Raw genomic sequence first — 22289 nt, forward strand, 5'->3', positions numbered from 1 at the left:
GGCTAATTACCCCATTGGTAAGACACCCCTCAGAGTTGACCAGGTAGTGTAGCAAAGTCCATCCCTAATCCCCTAAGCATAACCTTCAACAATGGATGGTAAGTTGAAAGTCTAGCCCCCAATGTCTCTGATAGAGGCAGATAGTAATGCCCAGACTAACATACCCTCCCACATATCCTCTAGAAACTTCCCAACATACCCCTCCTAATAAATGCCCATAATACAAAGGGACAAGGGACACAGCTGGGTTGGGTTGCACAGCCAGGCTTACAAAAGCCCTGCTGGTGGTTAACCTAGTGTATACATGTGAACCTATGAAAATTCTGATTACTTTGGAAAAAAAATATGGTTTATTACAGCTGGAATATGTTCATTACTTTGATCACTGTTGCAGTAGCCTTAGCTATATGGATTGTATTCTGCCAAGGATATAACAGTCGGCCAGGTTCAAAAGCCTTAGGGCACCTTCTGTGCACCTAAACTGTCAAGCTGCTCGAGCTGAGCTGACTAAAAGACAAGTTTGGGTTTACTGCTGCTGAAGCACATGTTCCTCTGAGTCTTTTGCAGATTGAGGGTCAGCTTATGCTTACTCTGGCTGGGTAGATAAGTTCTCTTTGTGGAAGAAAAAACATCCATTTTCCAAATTTTATTGAGGATTTATTACTTTCCTCTTCAGGAAAGTTATTTTAAAGCTGAGTGTTGTGCTTTAATGGACTGTCTCGAGACTGTAACATAATTTTAAATGGAGCACTCTTTTTTTCTGTTAGTTTAAAAGTCGTGTAAATTAACTGAAAACATATTTTCTGTGGAGAAGTTGTGTTAATTTTTCTTTTGTGGGGCTGGCATATTGTTTTAAAGTGCCTTTCTACTGTGTGTTTTCTGTTAAAAAAAAATTAACTTTTGGGGGATAGTAGTGTCACTGGTATTTGCTGCTCATCTTTCTTGGGACAGTGGCACTACTAGTCCCACAGCTGGTCCTTTTTCCAGCCACAAAAAGAAAAAAACAGCTTTTGCCACCACAGCAGGATAACAGTTTGCCTCAGCTATAGAAGGGTTACTCTACAGCAGCCATTTGTTGTACCTCAGACCTCTTTATCTTTTACTAAGATCCCCTAGTGGTGTAACATCCACAGCCACTATGAACCTGGGGCTAGCCATGTCCACTGCGGCTGTTGGAGTCCACTCAGTCGGTAAGGGAGAGCCACTGCTGCTTGTTGTGGGAGAAGGAACATAGAAGATTTTGTGTCAGAATTCTGTGCCCATCCCTGGGGAAGCAGCTGCTGAGATTTTTGCTTTTTCTGTTGAAAAGTTCAGCATAATCCACATTTTAATTTTGATTCTTGATTATTATTATAAAGTTGTTCTTTTATAAACTGTAGCCACATCTGAGTAGTAGTCTGTAAGTGGTCCTACATATATAAAAAAAAAGGTACCATAATAACATTGTTGTGTGTTTGTAAGCCTGATTCCTGTGTGACCTCTCGTGAAGCTCAGGAGCCTCAAAGGTCATCTACTGAAATTATGTGGTTTGGCAGTGATGTCTCTTAAGTAAGGCAGTAGCTAGTACAATGAGATCAAGAACAACGACCAGCCACCATGAGAATGTGGCTCCTGGCTCCATGAGCAAATCTAGTGTGTAGCTTTAAGTTAGCAATTCAGAGAAAGCTTTGCTAAATTACCTCATAAACATAACTGTCACACTGTGAGGCTTGTTATTATGATGTACAGTGGTGACACCATATTGCGTGAGATAGCCTTAGGATGAGCAACTGTGGTATTAGGAGTTTACAGAGCAGGTGTTTAACTGTGAAATAGATGTACTGAAGGGGGAAGCAAAGGAGCCTGGTAAGGTACTCCTGCATTGTATTCATTACCTACGGAGCATGACAGCAATAGAGGACATGTGGTGAATGTAGCTGTGAGAACACAGCACAGTAACATAACTTTATGTCCAGCTGTGGGGGAGGGGCCACACCATGGGCTGCATGCCCCAAGGGTAGGACATGCCACAGGGCAGATCAGAATAGGGGTTACAGAATATTCTAAGGAGTACATGTGTTATGATGATGTACCCTTTACTGCAGTTTGAATAGGAAAGGGGAAGTTTGTATTGTGATGATGGGTATTGTTAGCTATGCCAGGAAACATAGGGCAGTAGATGTGTAACATATGCCAATATAGCTAGCTGGAATTTTTTAAAAAATTATATGTCATTTGTATATCAGACTGATTTGTACAGATGCTTGTGTGAAAATGTATTTGTAAAACTGCTTGTGTTAAAAAAAAAAAAAAAAAAAAAAGTACCAACAGTGGGTCCTGACTGTATTGTAACTAAGGAAATGTATATATGCTAATCGAGAATACTAGAAGAGAAGAGGTTAATTTCAGTCCAGCTAATTTTGAAAAATAGTAAATTAATTAATTTAGTTCATAGAGATTGTGTCTTACAGTTGTGACTGCAACCAGTGACGGAGTGTCTGTGCCAGAGAATGGTTTTATTAGCTCCTGTAGGAAGAGTGGAAGTATTTGATGATTTTATAGCTTCCAGATGCTGTAACACATCTCGGCAAAGCTCTGTCTGTGTGTATGGTAACACACGTGCTAAATTCTGGTTCAGTTTCTAACAATGGATGGGGGGGTAGCATGGGAACCAGAAGTCAGATGACCAGATATATGTGATGTCATTTTGTAATCTAGGACAAAAATGATGTTTTGGTAGCAGATGAGAGAGGAGTCTCAGAGCAGTCTATTTTTGCAACCTGATAAAGAAGGAAGACCACTCATGTACTTCATCTTACATTGCTCTAGTAAGTGAACCAGGGAATAGTAATTCTGTAGATGACTCAGGAAAATATAGTGAGATTAGTTAAGTACTGTTTTTTCCTGTATCTGTGTAAATCTGTTCATGCATTGGTCAAACACCATCATTTGTATTAATATTAATGTCACTCAGTATAATTGAGCACCCTTAAAAGAGCCTTAGAGTAGCTGGCTTGGAGTGTCCGGTGGCAGTATAACTACCTTATAGTCTGAGCAGAGGGGTATAGCTAGCAAACCTGTGCCAGCCTTTCCCAGGTAGGTGTGTGTGTGTGTGTGTGTGTGTGTGTGTGTGTGTGTGTGTGTGTGTGTGTGTGTGTGTGTGTGTGTGCACTCATGCAAATCAAATATCAGTGTATGTCAGCTACTTGGGGCAGGGACACAGAGCACTGGTTTCACAGAGAGTGGTGGAGGACTTAGATTGGTCAGTCGGGTGAGGACTCAACTCTAGCTGTGCCAGTGGGGAGTCTTATTGGGGACCAGGAGGGAGACTGAGAAATCCAGACCCCGGACTGTGTGTATTCCCTGTGTGCTGTTAAGGAAAATTGTGCTTGATTGCAGAGAGCTGGATCTGGAAATACTGGGTGTATCCATTTTTGTTCCAAGTGAACGTCCCTCTCCAGTGTCAGTAGTGAGGATTCAGGCTTCTTGATTACTGGCCCAATGAGGGATCATTACACGTATCACAACAGGAGACAGGTAAGTAGCAACCAAATGGGGGTGGGGGCAGTACATTTATGTATTTGACACAGAGAGCTGTGGACACACAAGGGCTGACATGTAACATACAGGTGTACATGTTTTCTCAAGGGCTGTTGAGAGAGATAATGATTGGGAAGTTTCACCACCCAGGAGACAGAAGTGATGCTATAGATAGTCTGCAAACATGGCATGTGCATCCTAGCCAAATGTAACATGGAAAAGATTTATCAGAACCAAGTATGGCAGAGGATCATGACATAAGTGCTGGGGGTGTCCACAAAACAGGACTGTACAACATGTGAAGAGTAACAGATGTGATACTGCTCTTTAAGAACAAGGGACATAACATTGCTGAAGATATGTCTTTCATGATAAATAGATATCCAACATGGAAGCAATTCAGATAAGAAGAGAAGTTTTTGTTTTCCCTGTATGGGAGGGGGAGTGGACCTTCAAAACCAGTGATGGCACTGAGGTGGGAGCTGGGTGAAGACAAATTCTTGAGATACTATAGGGAATGCACCTGTTTGGAAAAAGCCTTTACATTGCCATATTGGATAGTGCAGTTCATGTGATACAGAACATACTCAGCAGGAAGCTTCTGAATTTGTCCTCCAGGTACCTCCTGGCTGTAATGTTGACTCCCTGCAGAACAATGTATGTGTGCCCATTGTTCACAGATTGTGCTGAGTGCTAGTATTGCTGTCATAAAGGCTTGTTTATCTATATGCTTCAGTACTGCCATGGGTATCTTGTCTTTTGCTTTCACAGGTTCCAGTGATGGATGGTCCAGTACAATGGGACAGCACATGCCGGATAACACATCACCTTTGGCTGTTGGAATAATGTGATGACATAGTAGCACTGTCAGTAGCACTAATGGAGGAGTCATTCATCCTCCACCTATGAGGAGCCTGTGGAGGGACATACCAAACCACTGATCTAGCAACTGTTGGGTGGATATCCTGTAACTGTGAGCACTTGGCACTAATCAGAGAATGTGCAGGTTAATGATCCAGGCACAAACAACTGCTACTGCCACTGTTGTGAAGATGCTGAGTGTACTACATTACCTGTGCGATGATGTGCAGCATCTGCCTGAACAGTGATGTGGCATGTAAGGACAAGGGAGCAGATGGTGCTGCTGTATTTACTTGTGGCTAACATTTCATCAGTTGGTGCATCTGTGCGACAGACTGTGTCTGGCTTGTGGTCTGCCCGCATAGACAATTCTATTGGGATCCATAGAAAAGTCAATATGCAAGGTGACTAATCACAGACCAAATGTACCAGGGGACACAGGCCATTCGTGAGACAACATCACTGTCAGCTCTGGCCATTGAGGCCACCACTCCTCGGAGTGTCCAAGCTCATGTTCAAGATCAGTAGGGTTTCTTGGGCTCCACTCCTGGATAACCTCTCTAGACTGCACACACTTCCTCCTGCAGTTCTAGACTGCCTGTGGGCATCTGTAGTGCATCTGCTTGTGGCCATTTTCTAGATTATTGAAATCGTTCATCTCTTGACTCTCAACTTTGGGCACCCAGTAAGTGCGAACGTGCTTACTCTTATGCTTGTCCCTGCTATGGATTGCTTTGAGTCCCCCAGGCTGTAGCCTACCACAGTACATATGAGCAATGTTTGCAACGTCATTTCCACTGTGTAACTGGAGGATGTGATCCTTAACTTACCACAACTTCCTGCTGCAGTGTGTGGTTATCATTTCAACTTCCCATCTCCCTGGCTGATATGGTAGCATTGGTGTCCCCTGTGACTTTATTCCCCAACATGTACAGGTAATGTCGCCTGTGTTCCAAGATCCAGTGATGGATGGTCCAGTACAGTGGGACAGCACATGCCTGATAACACATCACCTTTGGCTGTTGGAATAATGTGATTACATAGTAGCACTGTCAGTAGCACTAATATTGGAGGAGTCATTTATCCTCCACCTATGAGGAGCCTGAGTAACCTGTGTGGTGCTCACAGTTGCAGGATATCCACCCAACAGTTGCTAGATCAGTGGTATGGCCAGTCCCTAGCCTGCATGGATAAGATAATATCTGATGCACAGTGTGGCCAGTCCATGCAGTGTCTTGCGTGGCTTGGATATGAATAATACATTATTTTATTCTGTGTTGTATGTATTATGACTCACAATTGTGGACCAAATGTCAGCTCTTTGTTAATGCCATGTTATATTGAGTAAGCCTCTGTCTCACATAGGGTACCGCTGCTGTCATTTGTTTCCTCTAGTTGTCCTTTTTCTTCAGCTGATGCTTCTGTTTGTATGGTGGGTCTTGCTGGTACATTTTCCTGCTGGTGTAGTAGTTTTCATGCAGCCATGTTATGCAGCATGGTACATTAAATGAATATTTGGCTGCAAGTCCTTTGTGAATACTGCAGTAGTCTATTGGATGCATCAAGGCTGCAGAGGCATTCCTTAAGTTAGCCAAAAATGCATTCCTTCATGTTCCATGTTTGTGTATGTGCAGTACATATTGAGTGGTTTGAATACTGTGAATGGGGGTTATCACCAAAGTTCAAATGCGTAGCCAGCATTACCTGCAACACAACAATTGCACCATTAATGTGGCCTGCCACCTGCTTGGATGGTAATTCTATGTACTGGTCATTGTACCTGCCTCTGTGTGCACCAACTATCGAGACAAATCTGTGGGAAGTTCTCCAACATGAACCATTGGTATAGTTTGGACATGTGCCACGTGTGAATTATGGGAACTGCTTGGGTGGTGCCCAGAAAAATTATGGGGTATACCCTGGGCATTTCACACCACCTTTTGAGGACATGGAAACCTTTCCTGTTATATCTGAAATGCTGTGAATCAGGTGGAGCCTTGACGGCAGTGTGTGTGTGTGTGTGTGTGTGTGTGTGTGTGTGTGTGTGTGTGTGTGTAATCAGTGGATCCCAGAACCACAGGAAAATAGACTGTGATGTAAAACATCTGAATAGTGGTAGTTTTATCCTCTGCAGTCTTTGAGAACCGTATATGCTTCTCATGCTGCTGCAGAATGCCAAGGAGCTGGTTTGAGATGCACGAGATTGACACCTGTGGTATCATGTTGTGTCCATTGTATCTAAGATGATTAAATCTTCCACTGTAGCTAAGATGGTTAAAGCTTCACATAGCACAGTATCTTAATGCATGCGGGTGGCACAGTTCTGCAAGCTGTTGTAGGGTTTACTGATTCGCATGGAAGAAGTCCATATTCTGCTAGTCATTCAGGTGCTGATATGTTAAGTGTTGACAGTAATATTTGATGCATCTTGGGCATTGGCTTCAAGAGCAGCCACTAACACAAGTTGCTCTTTTCTAGCTGCTGCTACTGCAAACATTCTAGCATCCTGTACACTAGCACCTCATGGCATTCATAATAGGTGAACAACACAGTGCAGCATACCTGTTTTATATATCTCTCTGAATTTTTCTGCCATGTTCAGTGGCATCTTTTGCATAATAGCTGTACCTCATTTGCATCAGGATCAGATTTCTGTGACACTGTCATTTGCATACAATGCATACCTGTTTTTTTACCCTAGTGAGCCAGCATTGCTTCTTTCTCTAAATCACTGCATTTCTGCATGTCACCACTCTTCTGTTCAGTGTGTGCAATGCTGTCTGCTGCCTGTAAGTATCAGATGATATGTTTCTGATTGGAGTTGGCCACTGTGAAATCAATAAGTGTTTCCAGGAATTATCTTATTTTACTTTTCTTTATCAGCAGTATCAGTAAAGAACAATGCTGAAGACCTATTAGTGAAACTGTACTGTTTAGACCTTTCATTAGTTAGTAAAGATCTGTGTTTTGTTGAACTGTTATGTTTCATTATCATATTGTGATAGAAAACATAGCTGAAGGCTAGCTACATTGGTTTTGTCTACTTATGCACATTCTTGCTTTATGTACTATTTTTGCATTATTTTTTTCCTTCTTAACTTATTCTAGATCACAACAGACTTAAGACAGAGGTGCACAGACAGTCATACAGGAACTTCTGCATCTGCACCAATGGCAGCAGGAATCATAGCTTTAACACTAGAGGCAAAGTAAGTCTTTGAATGGCACTATTAAACAGAAACAAAATCTTTGTATTTGTCTTATGTAGGAATATGTAAACTGTGAAATACATTTAATTTCTCTGAATCATGAGTGATTTGTATTTCATTCTTTTTTTGCATGTTTAAAGTTGAAGGTAAGTCTTGGGCTCTGCAGTATGCTAAAATGGATTTGCAATGTAGCAAATGCAAACAATGTGTTGAGATGGAGAGGCCTTTTCAGAATAATTGTATTGTCTTTATGATTGATGTGTGAACTTTGAATATGCTTATTTATGTTGCAGTTTGCCAGGCAGAGTATTTAAAGTCTGGGGGTTATTTCATTCCATTAAATAAAGACCTTCTGAATTTCATTCTGTCAAATGCAAGGTGCAGAATAAGTGGCTGTTCAAAATGAAAAATAAATGAAAATGTGTAGTTTTGGTAAAAGGTGAGCCCCCTGCATTTCTCCAGGTGGGAGGGTTGTGCCACCACACCCTTAATTATTATTTTTATTTTATGGCTGTGCTACCTTAGGAAAGGGACTTACACGAATTCCCACTCCCCTGAGGTAGTATGACTTCATAATTAAGCTGTAGTTATAGATGGTAATGTTAGGGCAAACTGCCATGGAGTTACAGGTAATGTGTCCCAATGCATAAATGTCAGGCTTATGTTCAATTAATATCTTTTTTTTATTGCAGTATTGCTACTTTGTGGAATTGAGTCAGTGGCTCACTTTAGAAATGGAGTGTGTGAAGTTTTGAGAATCATCGTATGGTTGGGTGAAGTTAATGGTCTAGGGTCAATCTGCTTGATAGGGTACCAGTCATTTTGCCCTAAAACTTCCATTGTATATTCAGTTTATGTAGTAGGAAAGTCACTTTGGTCTCATATTTTATTGGGTATTATATTTTGTATAGCATATTGTCACTGAGTTATTCAGTGAATTTGAGTAGAGGAGAGGTGTGTTTTTTTCTTCTGTCACTAGTTGCTAAAGTTTGTATAACTGGCCAGAAAAGTTTCTATAATCTTATGGAATATCTTGACTGTTTATTGTTTAGTCACATTTGCCTGCATTCAACAATTATTGTGGCACTAAGGATAAATGATTCACTTAAAACCAAGAAATATGTCCAAAAAAACATAAAAGTGAGTCAAGCAATGAGGGGGTTTAAAAACTTTTATTAAAATTACCACATAAGCGCTTTCACAGTTGAGACTCTGCTTCATCAGATGTTCAGAGGTTTTAACTCATACATATGCTTTAAATAATATACAGCATTAGATCAACAACCAGTTAGAAAAATTCTCTCCGAATACATTATTCTCTCCATTGGCATTTAAAGTAATAGCACAAGGTATTCTGTGTGTGTGTGTTATTTATACATACATATATATATATATATATATATATATATATATATGTACACACACACACACACACACACACACATATATACATGCATACATATATTCATATAGTATCAAGTCATATAATCTTATTTATGCAGAGGTCTATCTTTCAAGAGGGTTTTAAGTGGTACCTTATCATTGAGGCCAAAACCAGCATCAGCCCGCAGTCTGATTTTCCATTTTGCTTCAGATACCTCGGTTTTATTCTCTATATGCCCCCTCTATAACCAGCTGTTACTGTCTCCATAACTAAAAACTTAAATGTATGCGTATGCCCAGAGATGTGTATATGCTTGGCTAATGCATTATTAAGATGTCCTTTCTTTATATCATATATGTGCTCTCTTATTCTGTCTCTGAAATGTCTGTTGGTCTTGCCTACATAAAACATTCTGCAAGAGTAAACCGCTAAATAAACCATATCAGATGTGTCACAACTGGCTGCTGTATTATATTTACAAACTTTATTAAAACCTGGGTGTATGAATTCCCCAGTGGAGTCAATATATCTGCAAAAGCTGCATTTCCTGCAAGGAACTGTAACCCCCCTCTGTTGATCTGTGTTCAAATCATTAGGATAGCAAAGCATATGTTTCAAATTTCTCTTATTCTTAAAAGAGAATTTAGGTTTGTCTCCTACAATATTCTTAATGGTCAAGTGACTAGTTAGTATAGGCCATTTTTTCTTCACTACATTTCTTATAATGTTGGTGTTGTTCCCAAAAAACATAGGCATGCGTACCATATCACAAATGGCCTTAACAGAAATGTTTGTGGGTGGCACCTCTTGGGAGAAGTATGGTCTTGCTGTAGTGTCTGTGGACAGTAATATCTGATAGTTACCCTTCTATGTCTTGATTCTTATAACCCCTTTCCCTCAATCTAACATTTAAGTCATTTAAATCAACCTCAAATTTTCTATCATCACGATTAAGCCTCGACATCCTGAACCCTTGCCCTTTCACTATGTTCTTGAAAATGTGATTGGGATGCATGCTGGTCCTATACAATAAATTATTTCTATGACATCCTTTCCTATAAATTGTAGTGCAAACTGTGTTATCAGCTTTTTTGTAAACCTTTACATCAAGAAAATTAATTTCACTCTACGAGGTACTCCTATCAAACCTCAGGAAGGATGTACTTCATTTAGATGGTCAAAGAATAAAGATAATTCACATTCAGAGCCATCCCATAATAGAAACAAGTCATCTACAAAGCACCTGTAAAAATAAGTTGTTTGCATCTACAGGTCCCTAAAACGTATCATTCATTCAGCCATCACTAAATTTGCATAACAATTCGGTGTGGGCGTACCCATCGCAACACCTTCCTTTTGCAAATATAATTTCTGATCAAATAAAAACACATTGTTTTCAAGTATTAGTTCCATCAACAAACATACTAGCTCTATAGAACTGTGAGTTAAAGATCCTTGCTGTACTAAGTAATATCTCAGCATATCAATGCCCTTCACATTGGGTATCGTAGTGAACAGGGACTGTACGTCAAGTGTGACAAATAAATTACTAGGATCCAGAGATATCTCACTTAAAATTTTATATAAATCATTTAAGAACTGTTTTGTGTCCCTTAGAATATATTCATTCTGGTCTAGTATCTGTCTTAACATTTTCTCTATATAGATAGATAGAGGGTAAGTGCACCATCCCTGGCCTGAAACTATAGGCCTGAGTGGTCAACATAATGGATCTTTGTGTATTTTGGGAAGCCCATGAATCACCGGAATAATGGGATCATTTACCAAAAAATACCTGAACATATCATAATCAATACATCTGCAAAGTAAACATTCATATAATGCATTATAAATTCTAGATGAGAACATTTATATAAGATTCAGGTACCTTTTCGTATACCTTATTATCACTTAACATATTATGTTATGTTGTCCTCTCTTGCCGTAATTCTTGCAGGTTGGATTCGGAGCCGTTCATGGCTCCGACTTGCTTGAATACTAAAGCTCGAGAGCTTCCACTGGCTGGAGGCTAACCCCTTTCCCATGATGCTCTGGGCCACATCCCCAGATCTCGTTTGCTGCTCAAGCTATCGAGAAGTGTTCCTCCTGGTTCATTGGCTAAGTATAGTTTTTTTTCTAATTCTGTTGTCTAAAGTTCTCTCTCTTTGCTACCTTTCTTTCCATATAGTTAGTTTTCGTGTTTTCTGTGTCAGGTCTTTGTAGGTCTTAGTTTTCCCCTTCCCAACTACTAGTGAGAGTTCTGTTCAACTTAGAGTGCTCTCGCAGCTCATTTAAGTTAGAGGGCTGCTCCCCCTTATGGTTAGAATCCATTTGAGTTAGAGGATTCTTATACCTTTCCCCTTCTTTCTTGCTGCTACACTTTGTTTAAAAAAAAAAAGTATACTTATATTTGTATCTGTATCCTCTTTTTCTGTGATTTATAGTGGTAGTTATAGTTTGTTGTGTTTTTCCAGTTATAGCCTTTATTTTAAAGTTAGTCACTTAGTTAATTTGCTTGGCTGTAGTGTTAGACAGGATGTCTAAAGATAAGGAGAAGGAACCCAGGGAACATAAGCAGTCAGGGTTCAAGAAGTGCGTTAAATGCACGCAAAGGATGTCTCTCACGGATGGGCACACAAGGTTACGTTTACTGCCTTGGTGCCATCCATTTACAAGACCCCTGCACCATATGTCATGCATTCAGTAGCAGGGTGCTCCATGAGAGAAGGAGTAAGTTGATGGCATGGGGTTTATTGAAAGGATACTTTCAGGAAGCTTTAGATACCCAGAGCTCCAAAACTTCCTCCCCTTCTTTAATCCAGACTAAATCACCGAAAAGACTGGCCTCTACAGCTTCAGTTTCAGAGCCACCAAAGACATTGGTTGCATCAGAACCAAGGGCTCTCAATTCTGACAAGTCTGGAAACAAAGAATCCTCTTCCGCACCTAGAGTGTCCATGGAGCCAATAGAGATATCAAGAAGTCCGTCTCCTTTATTGGAGCCAATATCTCCAACACTAAGATCTCCTATATTAGAGAGAGGCAGATCTTCTTCCTTCTCCACCCATTCTTCGAGGAGTTTATCTGACGATGTGGAGTGGGTGATGAAGGGATTGCTCTGAACACCGGCCCTGGCTAAAATGTCATCTCCGGCCCCAAAGGAATCAGAGCCACCCCATTCGGTGCCTGCCTTTTTGATTCCTCATCCGATCACCCTGGAGTCTTTGCAGCCAGAGAGATTGGTTCCAATAGTAGCGGAACCATCAGCACCGAGACCACCTTTGGAATTTTAGGTTCCTACCTCGACTCTAATGTCCTTGGCTCCTTCAGATGTCGAGGAATCTAGGAGCCAATGCTCGCTAGTCTGGACCAGGGAGGAGAGTCAGTGCGGACAGTCATCCGATCCGACTCTACCTCTCGGCACCTTGGCTAAGTTGAGCTCGACTCCTAACTCAGTTTCAGAGCCACCAGCTCCACCTCTGAGTCGACGTTCTGTCCCTTTGGAGCAGGGTGGTGGGGGGGGGCTTTTGAACTGATGGAGAGGATGCTGTCTCCCCAGACAGCCCCACTCTCAGAGCCAACCTTTCGGCCTTCCCAGGTACTAGTGTCTATCTCCTCACCACCACCACCTCCCAAGCGTAGAGACCCCAGAGCCTCAGAAGGCCCCGGCAGGTGGTGTTGTCTCTTCTGAAACTTCTCCGGAGTATCCCTCCAAAGAAGTACCTAGGAAGAGACTGTGCAAGAGGAAGCACATAGACTCCCCTGAGTCTGTCACTTCTAATACTGATCTGGATGAGTCTGAGGGGTCCCCACGGTCCCCCTCTGAGGATGTCTCTTTCTCCAACATCCTTAAGATCCTGAAACAGAGGGGTAGCTGGAAGTTCACCAACCCTTCAGAGGACAAATTGGTATACCTGGAGGCGTCTGAGTATTGCCCTTCCATCTCCTGGATGACTCCCTCATTTCACCAACTATTGGGTGTCATTTCTCCTAAGGCCTAGACATCACCTGATACAGTGAAGCCTGTTCCGAGGAGGCCCAACAAATTTATTAGTGCTCCCACAGAGAAGGAATTCCTGACTAACGGTGTCCCTGTAGATGCAATGGTGGTGCCAGCCACTAAGAAGGAGCTAGACCTCCTCGTCTCTCTATCCCCCTAACAAGGAGTCTAGGACCATGAACAGATATGGAAAGCGTACCTTTTCTTCAGCGGCCTTCACCTTATGGTTGCTGAATTACCTTACCCACTTTATGAGACTTCAAAATAATCTCCTTAAAGAGCTTGGAGATCCCCTTCAGGGTGCTGTAGCTCAGGGGTCTATGAACAAAGTATCCTCACAGCTCTCCACCCTCAATTCGGTAGTTAACTCCTCCATGAGACTCATTTCATATGCGGCTGATGGAGTGAGTAGAGTAGCAGCTACAGGAATTTCCCTGAGGAGGCATTCCTGGATGCACCTTTGCAACTTTGCCAAGCCCTTCAAGTCTTCCTTCATCAATATCCAATTGAGGGTTCATCCCTTTTTGGACCTAAGGTGAAAGAAACTTAGACCAGGTGCGAGCAGGATGGGATATCTGCCATTGGAGTCCGTTTCTCTTCCCCATCTAGACCTTTCCCAAAGGTCAAAAGGGTGGAAAATGTGGTTCTGCAAGTCCCAAAAAGGTTCCTTGGACATGCACCGTGACTCTTCCCCCGGGGGCAGAGGGGGAAGTTATAATGGAAGACGCCAACCTCACAGTAAGGGGGTCCGCAAAATCAGGGTGACAGAGATACGTTCTCTGACGAGCCCTTCCAGTGCTCCTGAAAGGAGACCCGCCTGCTCTTCTTTGGAGGCAGTCGGGGGTCGATTGTCACTGTACCCAAATGCCTACCAAGAAATCTCCCAAGACAAATGGGTACAAACAATTATATCCAGAGGCTGTTACATACCATTTTCCATTCCTCCTCCGATAAACCAGTCCTTACCAGAAGTTCCACCCGGTCAGAAGGACTGTGCAAATGGGATCCAGAAGTTACTCAAGATTCTTTTTATTTCCAAAAAAGACGGGACGGGAGATCCATTCTAGATCTCAGCAAGCTAAACAAAGCAGTGAAGAAGTCAAAGTTCCAGATGGTAACTCTGTAGTCAATATTCCTGTTTGTAGAGAAAGACAATTGGATGTGCTGAATAGATCTCCGGGATGCATACTACCATATAAAGATGGACAGGTCATCAAGGAGACACTTGCGCTTTCGGCTGAGAGCCAGTCATTACTAATTTCAAGCCCTGCCCTTTGGTCTCACTACAGTCCCCAGAGTGTTCACCAAATGCATGGCAGTGGTCACTTCTCACTTGAGACATCAAGGATTCCATGTGTTTCCATATCTAGACGACTGGCCCCTATTTGCCACCACCAAGCATCTACTACTGCGAGCGAGAGACGAAAAAGTGTCACTTTGCTCCAGACTAAGCATCACAGTAAACTTAAAAAATTCTGGCTTGTCGCGGTCTCAGCATATTACCTTCTTAGGCGCAAAACTGGATTCAAGAAATATGACTGCAAAACGTACCCAAGACAGAATACAGTCCCTTCAAAGCAAATCAGGATTTTGATGTCAAAGAAGAAAGTTCAGGCCAGATATGTGCGAATTCTGGGTACCATGGCAGTAGCTATTCTAGTTCCCAAGCATGACTACACATGAGGGTTCTACAGTGGTTGCTATTTGCTCAGTGGTGAATGTGAGGTCTTCCTCTTTCACATCAGATTATCATCACGGATTCTTGCAGAAAAGATCTCCTTTGGTGGCTGCAAGATGGACAAGTTGTATCAGGGCCTTGTCCTTCCTCAACCCAATGCAGTACTGACCACGGACGCATCCCAGATCGGGTGGGAGGGGCATTATCTGGTGATGACAGTCCAAGGCTTATGGCAAGAATACGAAAGCCACTTGCACCTCAATGTTCTGGAGATGAGAGCGGTTCTGTATGCATTGCAGGCATTTCAGGACTGTCTACCGACAGGGACAGTTGCAATTCAGACAGACAACATGTCAGTAGTATGATACATAAACAGGCAGGAAAGAACCAAATCCTACCCACTATGTCAAGAGATACAATGAGTTTGGCAATGGGTGATCGCTACTCAACGCTTTCTGATAGCAACGCACATCCCAGGGAAATCCAATGTGATAGCGGATAAACTCATCAGAGCTATTCTGTTGCCTCATGAGTAGTCCCTGAAAACAGAGATCGTGGAAGAGATGGTCCAAAAATGGGGCCAGCCTTGCTGCGACCTTTTCGCTACTTCCATGAATGGCAAATGCAGCAACTACTTTGCCCTCATTCCTCCTCCGGGGAAGTCACCAAAGGATGCACTGGTTCACGATTGGACCCCGGGCCTGCTCTATGCCTTTCACATCTTTCCTCTAATTCCCAAAGTACTACAGAAAGCCTGCTCATTGAGAAGCACTATGATCCTCATTGCTCCTTACTGGCCTTGACAAGTCTGGTTCCCCATTCTTCGGACCCATCTGCTGGAGGAACCTTGGATTCTGGGTCCATTTCCAGACATCCTGACCCACTCTTTGGAGAAGTTCCATCCATCTATCCAAACCCTCAAGTTGACAGAATGGCTGCTACAATTCCTCACTTAGCCAGGTGTTACTCTTTTTTGCCCTGCAGTGAGTCATATTGTTACTTCTTCCCGTAAACCTTCCACAAGGAAATTGTATTCCAGTAAGTGGAAAAGATTTTCATGCTGGGCTGCAGGACAGAACATAGAACCTTTTACAGCTCCTATGACCGCTATCCTAGAATTTCTCTCCAAATTCTTTGATGAAGGAGCTGCAGTGATGACAATCAGAGTTCAGTTAGCAGCCATTTCTAATTTCCATACTGGGGAAATGGGAGTTCCCATTATGTCTCATAGGTTACGTAAAGCTTTCCTTAAAGGCACTTTTTTATTCAGACTTCCGATTAAAGAACCCCCAGCCCCTTGGGACCTAAGTCTTGTACTAAACTCATTGATTTCACCACCCTTTGAACCCGCATCATCTTGTGATTTGAAGATTTTGTCGTGGAAGACTGTCTTTTTAGTAGCCATAACCTCTGCCAGACAGGTATTGGAATTACAAGCTCTTTCTATTAATTTCCCACAAGGATAGGGTATCCTTGAGAACTAATCCATCATTCCTTCCAAAAGTCTGTTCAGAGAATAATATAAACCAATCTATTGAATTGCCTGTGTTTTTTCCAAACTACAGCGACAAGGCCGAATATAAATTGCACCAACAGGATGTACATAGGCAGCTACGCTTTTACCTGCATAGAACAAAAGGCCTTAGGAAATCTGACTAGCTTTTTGTGTCCTTTTCTGACAAAAAGAAAGGGTTACCAGTTTCCAAAGTAACTTTGTCAAAGTGGCTGACTGACTGCATTTCCTTCTTTTACAGTAAGAATAATAAACTGCTACCTGGGAAGATAAAGGGACATTCCACAAGAGCAGTCTCTACATCCTTGGCCTATCAGGCCAGACTTCCTACAGACACTGTTTGTGCAGCTACCACATGGGTGAGACCTCATACCTTTAATACTCATTACAAATTAGATGTGGCCTCGTGGAACAGGTCTCCCTTTGGATCCACTGTATTAGAGTATTTTCTCCTGAGCCACCCTGGGATTAAGGTGGTAGGAACACTGTCTCAACCTGCAAGAATTATGGCGAGATAGAACAACATAACATTAAGAAGTTATGTACTTACCATAATGTTCTATGTTTGTTGTCCATCTCACCTACATTCTTGCATCCCACCCTCCTACCCCCATCCTGCATTCCTGGAGGAACAGGTGGACAAGTCTGTTCTTATGTACATAGTTATGATGATTTGGAGTCTGTGGGGTTTTTTTGTCTCGTACCAAACATCTATATTTGGATATAGATATATTTCTTCTGTGTTTTTTTTTGGTTAGTCTAATCTTTCACTTGCAAACAAGATTTGAGGATGTGGCCCAGAGCATCATGGGAAAGGGGTTACCCTCGAGCCAGTGGAAGCTCTCAAGCTTTAGTATTCAGCCGAATCGGAGCTGTGAATGGCTCCGAACCCAACCTGCAAAAATGTAGCCGCGATGGACAACAAACATAGAACGTTATGGTAAGTACATAACTTCTTATTTCATAGGCTCAAAATAATACTCACGGTCCATAATAACAACTGAACCACTCTTGTCAACAGCTTTAATAACAGTGGATGGATCACTCTTAAGATGCTGCAGAGTGTCCCATTCATTGCTATATAAATTCACATATTTCTTATTCTTTTGCTTCATTACAGTATGCAACTCAGATTTGCTTATCTTACTAAAAGTCTCTAAAGTCGGATGACTAATAGGAGTAAAAGTGCTAGGTTTTCTAAAGTTGCTTGCTGAATTACTATTATCAAATAGTAACTTTATACCAATAGTCCTGACAAACATTTTTAAGTCCACAGTGGCTTCAGTTAGCCTTACTGCTTGTGAGGGTACAAACAACAAGCCTTTATTTAATAAAGAACACTCACTGTGATTAAGTGGCTTCGGTGAAATGTTCCATACTCATGCGTTGTCAACTCTTGCCACATCATCTTTGTAGTCCACGGCTTTTTCTGCTCTTGTTGCATCTTCCTTTTCACTCTTCCTTGGTTTATTATATGATCTCTTGGAGTTTGAGAAAGCAGATTTGTATCTTTGAAAGGTAAAAAGTAAAAAATGCACCAAGATAACACACAGCAAAACGTTTAATCACAGCAAAGTACAAAGTGGTAAGTGCTTTCACAACCGAAGTTGCTTCATCAGACACCACAGTAAAAAATGCACAGGTTTAAATAGAGATTCTAAAATGCCAACTAATCAATAAAAATCACACAATGATTAAGTAGCAGTGAAAAACAATTAAGCCTCATGCTCAAACTAAAAAAAGCATTGCTTAAAAACATTGTACAAGAAGAAATCAAATACTATACATGGGAAAGCACTTAAAAAAACTTATAAAATCATTATAAAACATGGAAAAATACTAGGCAGGAAAAAGTTAAATAGAATACTTGGAAACTAAAAGCTAGTTAAATACATAGACTAATTTTGAAAGAACTTAGCTAATCTTAATGCTTGAGATGTCTAGCCTTTAAAAAAGGGACCAAGGAAGTAGTAGCATTCAAACCAGGATACTTTTCAGCATTAAGTTTCAAAATCCACTTCTGTTCATGTCCCTCTGTGATATTCTCAATGTCACCACCTCTGGGGTTTCTATGAATATAGACAATGTGAATACCAGACTTGACACTCCTGGAAAAAACGATGTCCAACTGCCCAAGATGTAAAATACAGGTTTATTGTCCAACAAACACAATAAAAGCAGCCACAGCACGTAGACCAGTAGTACCTATTCACCAATGACCCAGGTTTCGTCTCAAGGAATAATGACTTCATCAGATTGGTGAACTAGTTACCACCATTAAATATCATACTAAATTGATTAATTACTCTCAATTGTACAAAGAACAAAACACAAAACAAAACAACCTGCTCAGAGCATATAACTGGATTAACCCTATGCTTACCCTAAATATGCTCAGTGCAAACAATATCAAATGTATCAAGTATGAATAATGTGCATTAGTTAATATAATATGTAAAGTAAAAATTATGAATAAAAAGCTTTATAATTGATCATACAATGTATTCCTATACTAAGAATTACTAAATAAATATTGTATTTCAAAAGAACATGAACCTATTATGAATATATACTTTAGATACAACTATAGTGACCTAATATATTTATGACAAATATATAAAATGAATAAACAGTATGATCAAGCAACTGTTTTAACACGTGTTACTATATTGGTGAATATGAAAAAAAATAAATATTTAAAATCTAAAAATAAAATAAACATATTGTGTAAGGGAAAAACAAAAACATAATATTGCCATCAAAATTTTAACAACCTTTTGTGTGTTTAAGCCTGAGCCAGGGCTTGATAGAAATATATTCATTCAACCCTGGATAACTACATGCATCAAGCCTAAGGTGCCATGTAAACTCGCTCATATCTAGATGGTACTGAGTAATTCTCCCCTGTTGATCAGGTGTCACTTGCTGTATAACACAAAATTTGAAATTATGAGTACTGTTAACTATAACATGTCTAGCCAGAGCATTAGTGGATTTTTTATGTTGTATGTCCAAAATGTGTTCTTTAATCATATCCCTAAACCTTCTACAGGTCTTCCCAACATAAAATGCCCTGCAATCTTGACATCTAGCTAAATATATCAAGTTTTTTGTATAACAGTCATAATGACCCCTAATTGTAACAACACAATTGTTTACTATAACTTTATGTCCTGTTAATAAAATATGTTTACATGTGGTACATCTACCACATTTGTAGTTACCCCTATTCTTGTTACATACTACCTTACACTCAGCTGAGCTTTTTTCAAAAATGTCCTTCAGTGACATATCCTTTTTGAAAACGAATTTAGGCTTTTGTGAGAATAGTGGGTGTACTTCTTTACTCTTGTGGAATACTTCCCAATATTTCATAACAGTTTCTACTATGAATTCTGTATCCCCATTATGCTTAAGAATATACAATATTGTATCGCTACCATATGTATTTTGTTCAATACTACTTTTGGAATATCCAAATTGGTCAATATCTGATAACATTATTGGTACCAACACATTATTTGTTCTTTTTTGCTGAATTTCTTTCCTTAAATCTTCACATAGTTGCTTCGGGTAACCCCTATTAAGAAACATTCCTATAATGAAGTCTAATTCTTGTTGAAAATCCAAATTGTCACTGACCATGCATGCCGCCCTAACCATCTGCCCCTTCACTATGGCCTTTTTCTGATGGCTAGGGTGCCAGCTGTCAAAATGAAGATACGAATTCGAAAAAGTGGGTTTTCTGTAAATTGTTGATCTCATCTTACCTTCCTTTTTATCAAAAATTAACCTTACATCAAGATAGTCTATTTTATCAGCACTAATTTCATGTGTGAACTTTAAAAACCAGGCCGTGTTATTGATATATTGGATAAAATTATCCAACAGTGGTTTATCACCCGTCCAGATGATAAAAATATCATCCAGAAAACGTAAATAAATTTTGATATATGGACTAAATTCACTTCTATGCACATATTCTTTTTTCCAGTAAGCCATAATATAATTGGCATATATGGGGGCACAAGCTGCCCCCATAGCTACACCAGTTTGTTGTTTAAAATAATGACCATCAAAGTAAAGGAAATTATTATTCAGTACAATATCCATAAGCCTAACATAGGTGTTAACCTTATCTTGTTCATAAATCCCCGTGACATATAATTGTTCTGCTAACCAATCTAAGCCTGTGTCATGGGGAATCACACTGAATAAATTACAGACATCACGAATTTAATAGATGATTCACTTTTTAAGTATTTTAATGTGTATAAACCTCTTGTTCCCAGGGTATATGGCTTACCAAAAATACACAAAAATTTGTTATCTCCACCCATGCGTCCTATTGTTTCAGGCACTGGGTAGTGTACTGAACCTCTCTCTATTTATGTAGAGGGATGTTTACATGGTTTGTTGGCAAACTGCCATACAATATTGAAGGATACAAAGATGTTTTTACAAAGGCTTTATGATAGAATGGAAAGTCTTGATGTTAATGAGAATTTTGTCCTTGTTACATTAGACATTGAATCCTTATTCACTAGTATACCTAACACCTGGGGTGTTGACAGCGTTAGGGATTTTCTTTCTGTGAATAACTGTTTCACCAACACTTAAGATACAGTTGATTTGTAATCTCTTAGAGATTATCCTAGAGAACAACATTGTTATGTTCCAGGAGCAATTCTTTTTGCAGAAAGTTGGCGTGGCCATGGGCACTGCATGTGCAAATATCTACGCCAACTTGGCTTTGGTCAGCTGGGAAGAGCAAAATGTGTTGTCAAATAATAATCCATTCTTTGGACAAATACTTTGGTACGTCCGCTTTGTGGATGACGTGTTTATGCTGTGGAGAGGCCCTGGTATTGATTTGGCACAGTTTATGGAATATTTGCATTCAACTACTGATTTTTTAAGGTTCACTTACCATAGTTCCAACACTGACATCAGTTTCCTTGATGTGCAGGTTAGTAAATCTGTTTTAAGTAGTCTTTGCAGTAATATTTATTTTAAACCCACTAGAAAAAATACTCTTTTGTACAAATCTAGTATGCACCCTAGACACATTCCTAGGAACGTGCTCAAGGGTCAGGTTTTTAGAACACTGCAACTGCATAGCAGAGATGAAGATGCAGTAGTTGCCCTATCTAATTTAAAAACAGAATTTTTACATAGGGGATACTCGCTTGCAGACATTGAACAGACTATCTCTAATGCCTGGAAGCTGAGAAGCACTAGCTGTAAACCTTATTCTAATGCGGGTGATGCTGTTGACAATACAAGATATACTAACAGAACTAGTAATGATTTTAGAGTGGTGTTTCAGTTTTCCAGTAACATCAGTCAATACTTAGATGTAGTCAAAAAGCATTGGTATTTGCTACAAGAAGTGCCTGGATTGGTAGACAAGGTCGAACATTCTCCTATTTTTAGTTTTAGAAATAATCCTTAAACAACATCTATGTCATGGTGAATTATCTAGAACTATTATTAGATCCAATCGGCGTGGTACTTTTCCATGAAGGAATTGCAGTGCTTGTCAATTAATATATAGCAAAAATAAATATGTACATCCAACTAGGAAATTTTCTTTGTACACTAATCAATACACTGATTGCAGATCTACAGATGTGGTCTATTATTGTTTTTGTGTACAATGTCCTGCTTTTTATGTGGGAAAAACAAATAGAATGCTTAAAGATCATATTTTAGACCACCTAAGAGATATTAGTAATAATAAACCATCAAATGCTCTATCCAATCATGTTATGTCCAATGGCCGTTCTCATTCCTTTAAGTTCTTTGTTCTACAGCATATTCATAGAAACCCCAGAGGTGGTGACATTGAGAATATCACAGAGGGACATGAACAGAAGTGGATTTTGAAACTTAATGCTGAAAAGTATCCTGGTTTGAATGCTACTACTTCCTTGGTCCCTTTTTTAAAGGATAGACATCTCAAGCATTAAGATTAGCTAAGTTCTTTCAAAATTAGTCTATGTATTTAACTAGCTTTTAGTTTCCAAGTATTCTATTTAACTTTTTCCTGCCTAGTATTTTTCCATGTTTTATAATGATTTTATAAGTTTTTAAGTGCTTTCTCATGTTTAGTATTTGATTCA

The 22289-nt window shown here is 40.2% G+C and overlaps 1 protein-coding gene across 2 annotated transcripts in view; it reads left to right on the forward strand.

Annotated features, from left to right (window-relative positions):
• The window catches only part of LOC122793112 (proprotein convertase subtilisin/kexin type 5-like), a 3326953-nt gene that overhangs the window by 1618870 nt on the left and 1685794 nt on the right, over nt 1-22289 (forward strand). For both annotated transcript variants that reach the window (XM_044060853.1, XM_044060852.1), the window contains one exon: nt 7489-7589. In XM_044060853.1, coding sequence (XP_043916788.1) covers nt 7489-7589 — 101 coding nt within the window. The remainder of the gene's footprint in view (nt 1-7488; nt 7590-22289) is intronic.

This window comes from Protopterus annectens, chromosome 2.part0 (genome assembly GCF_019279795.1).
Source record: "Protopterus annectens isolate FY-2018-M chromosome 2.part0, PAN1.0, whole genome shotgun sequence".
In the NCBI taxonomy this organism is placed as follows: Eukaryota; Metazoa; Chordata; order Ceratodontiformes; family Protopteridae; genus Protopterus; species Protopterus annectens.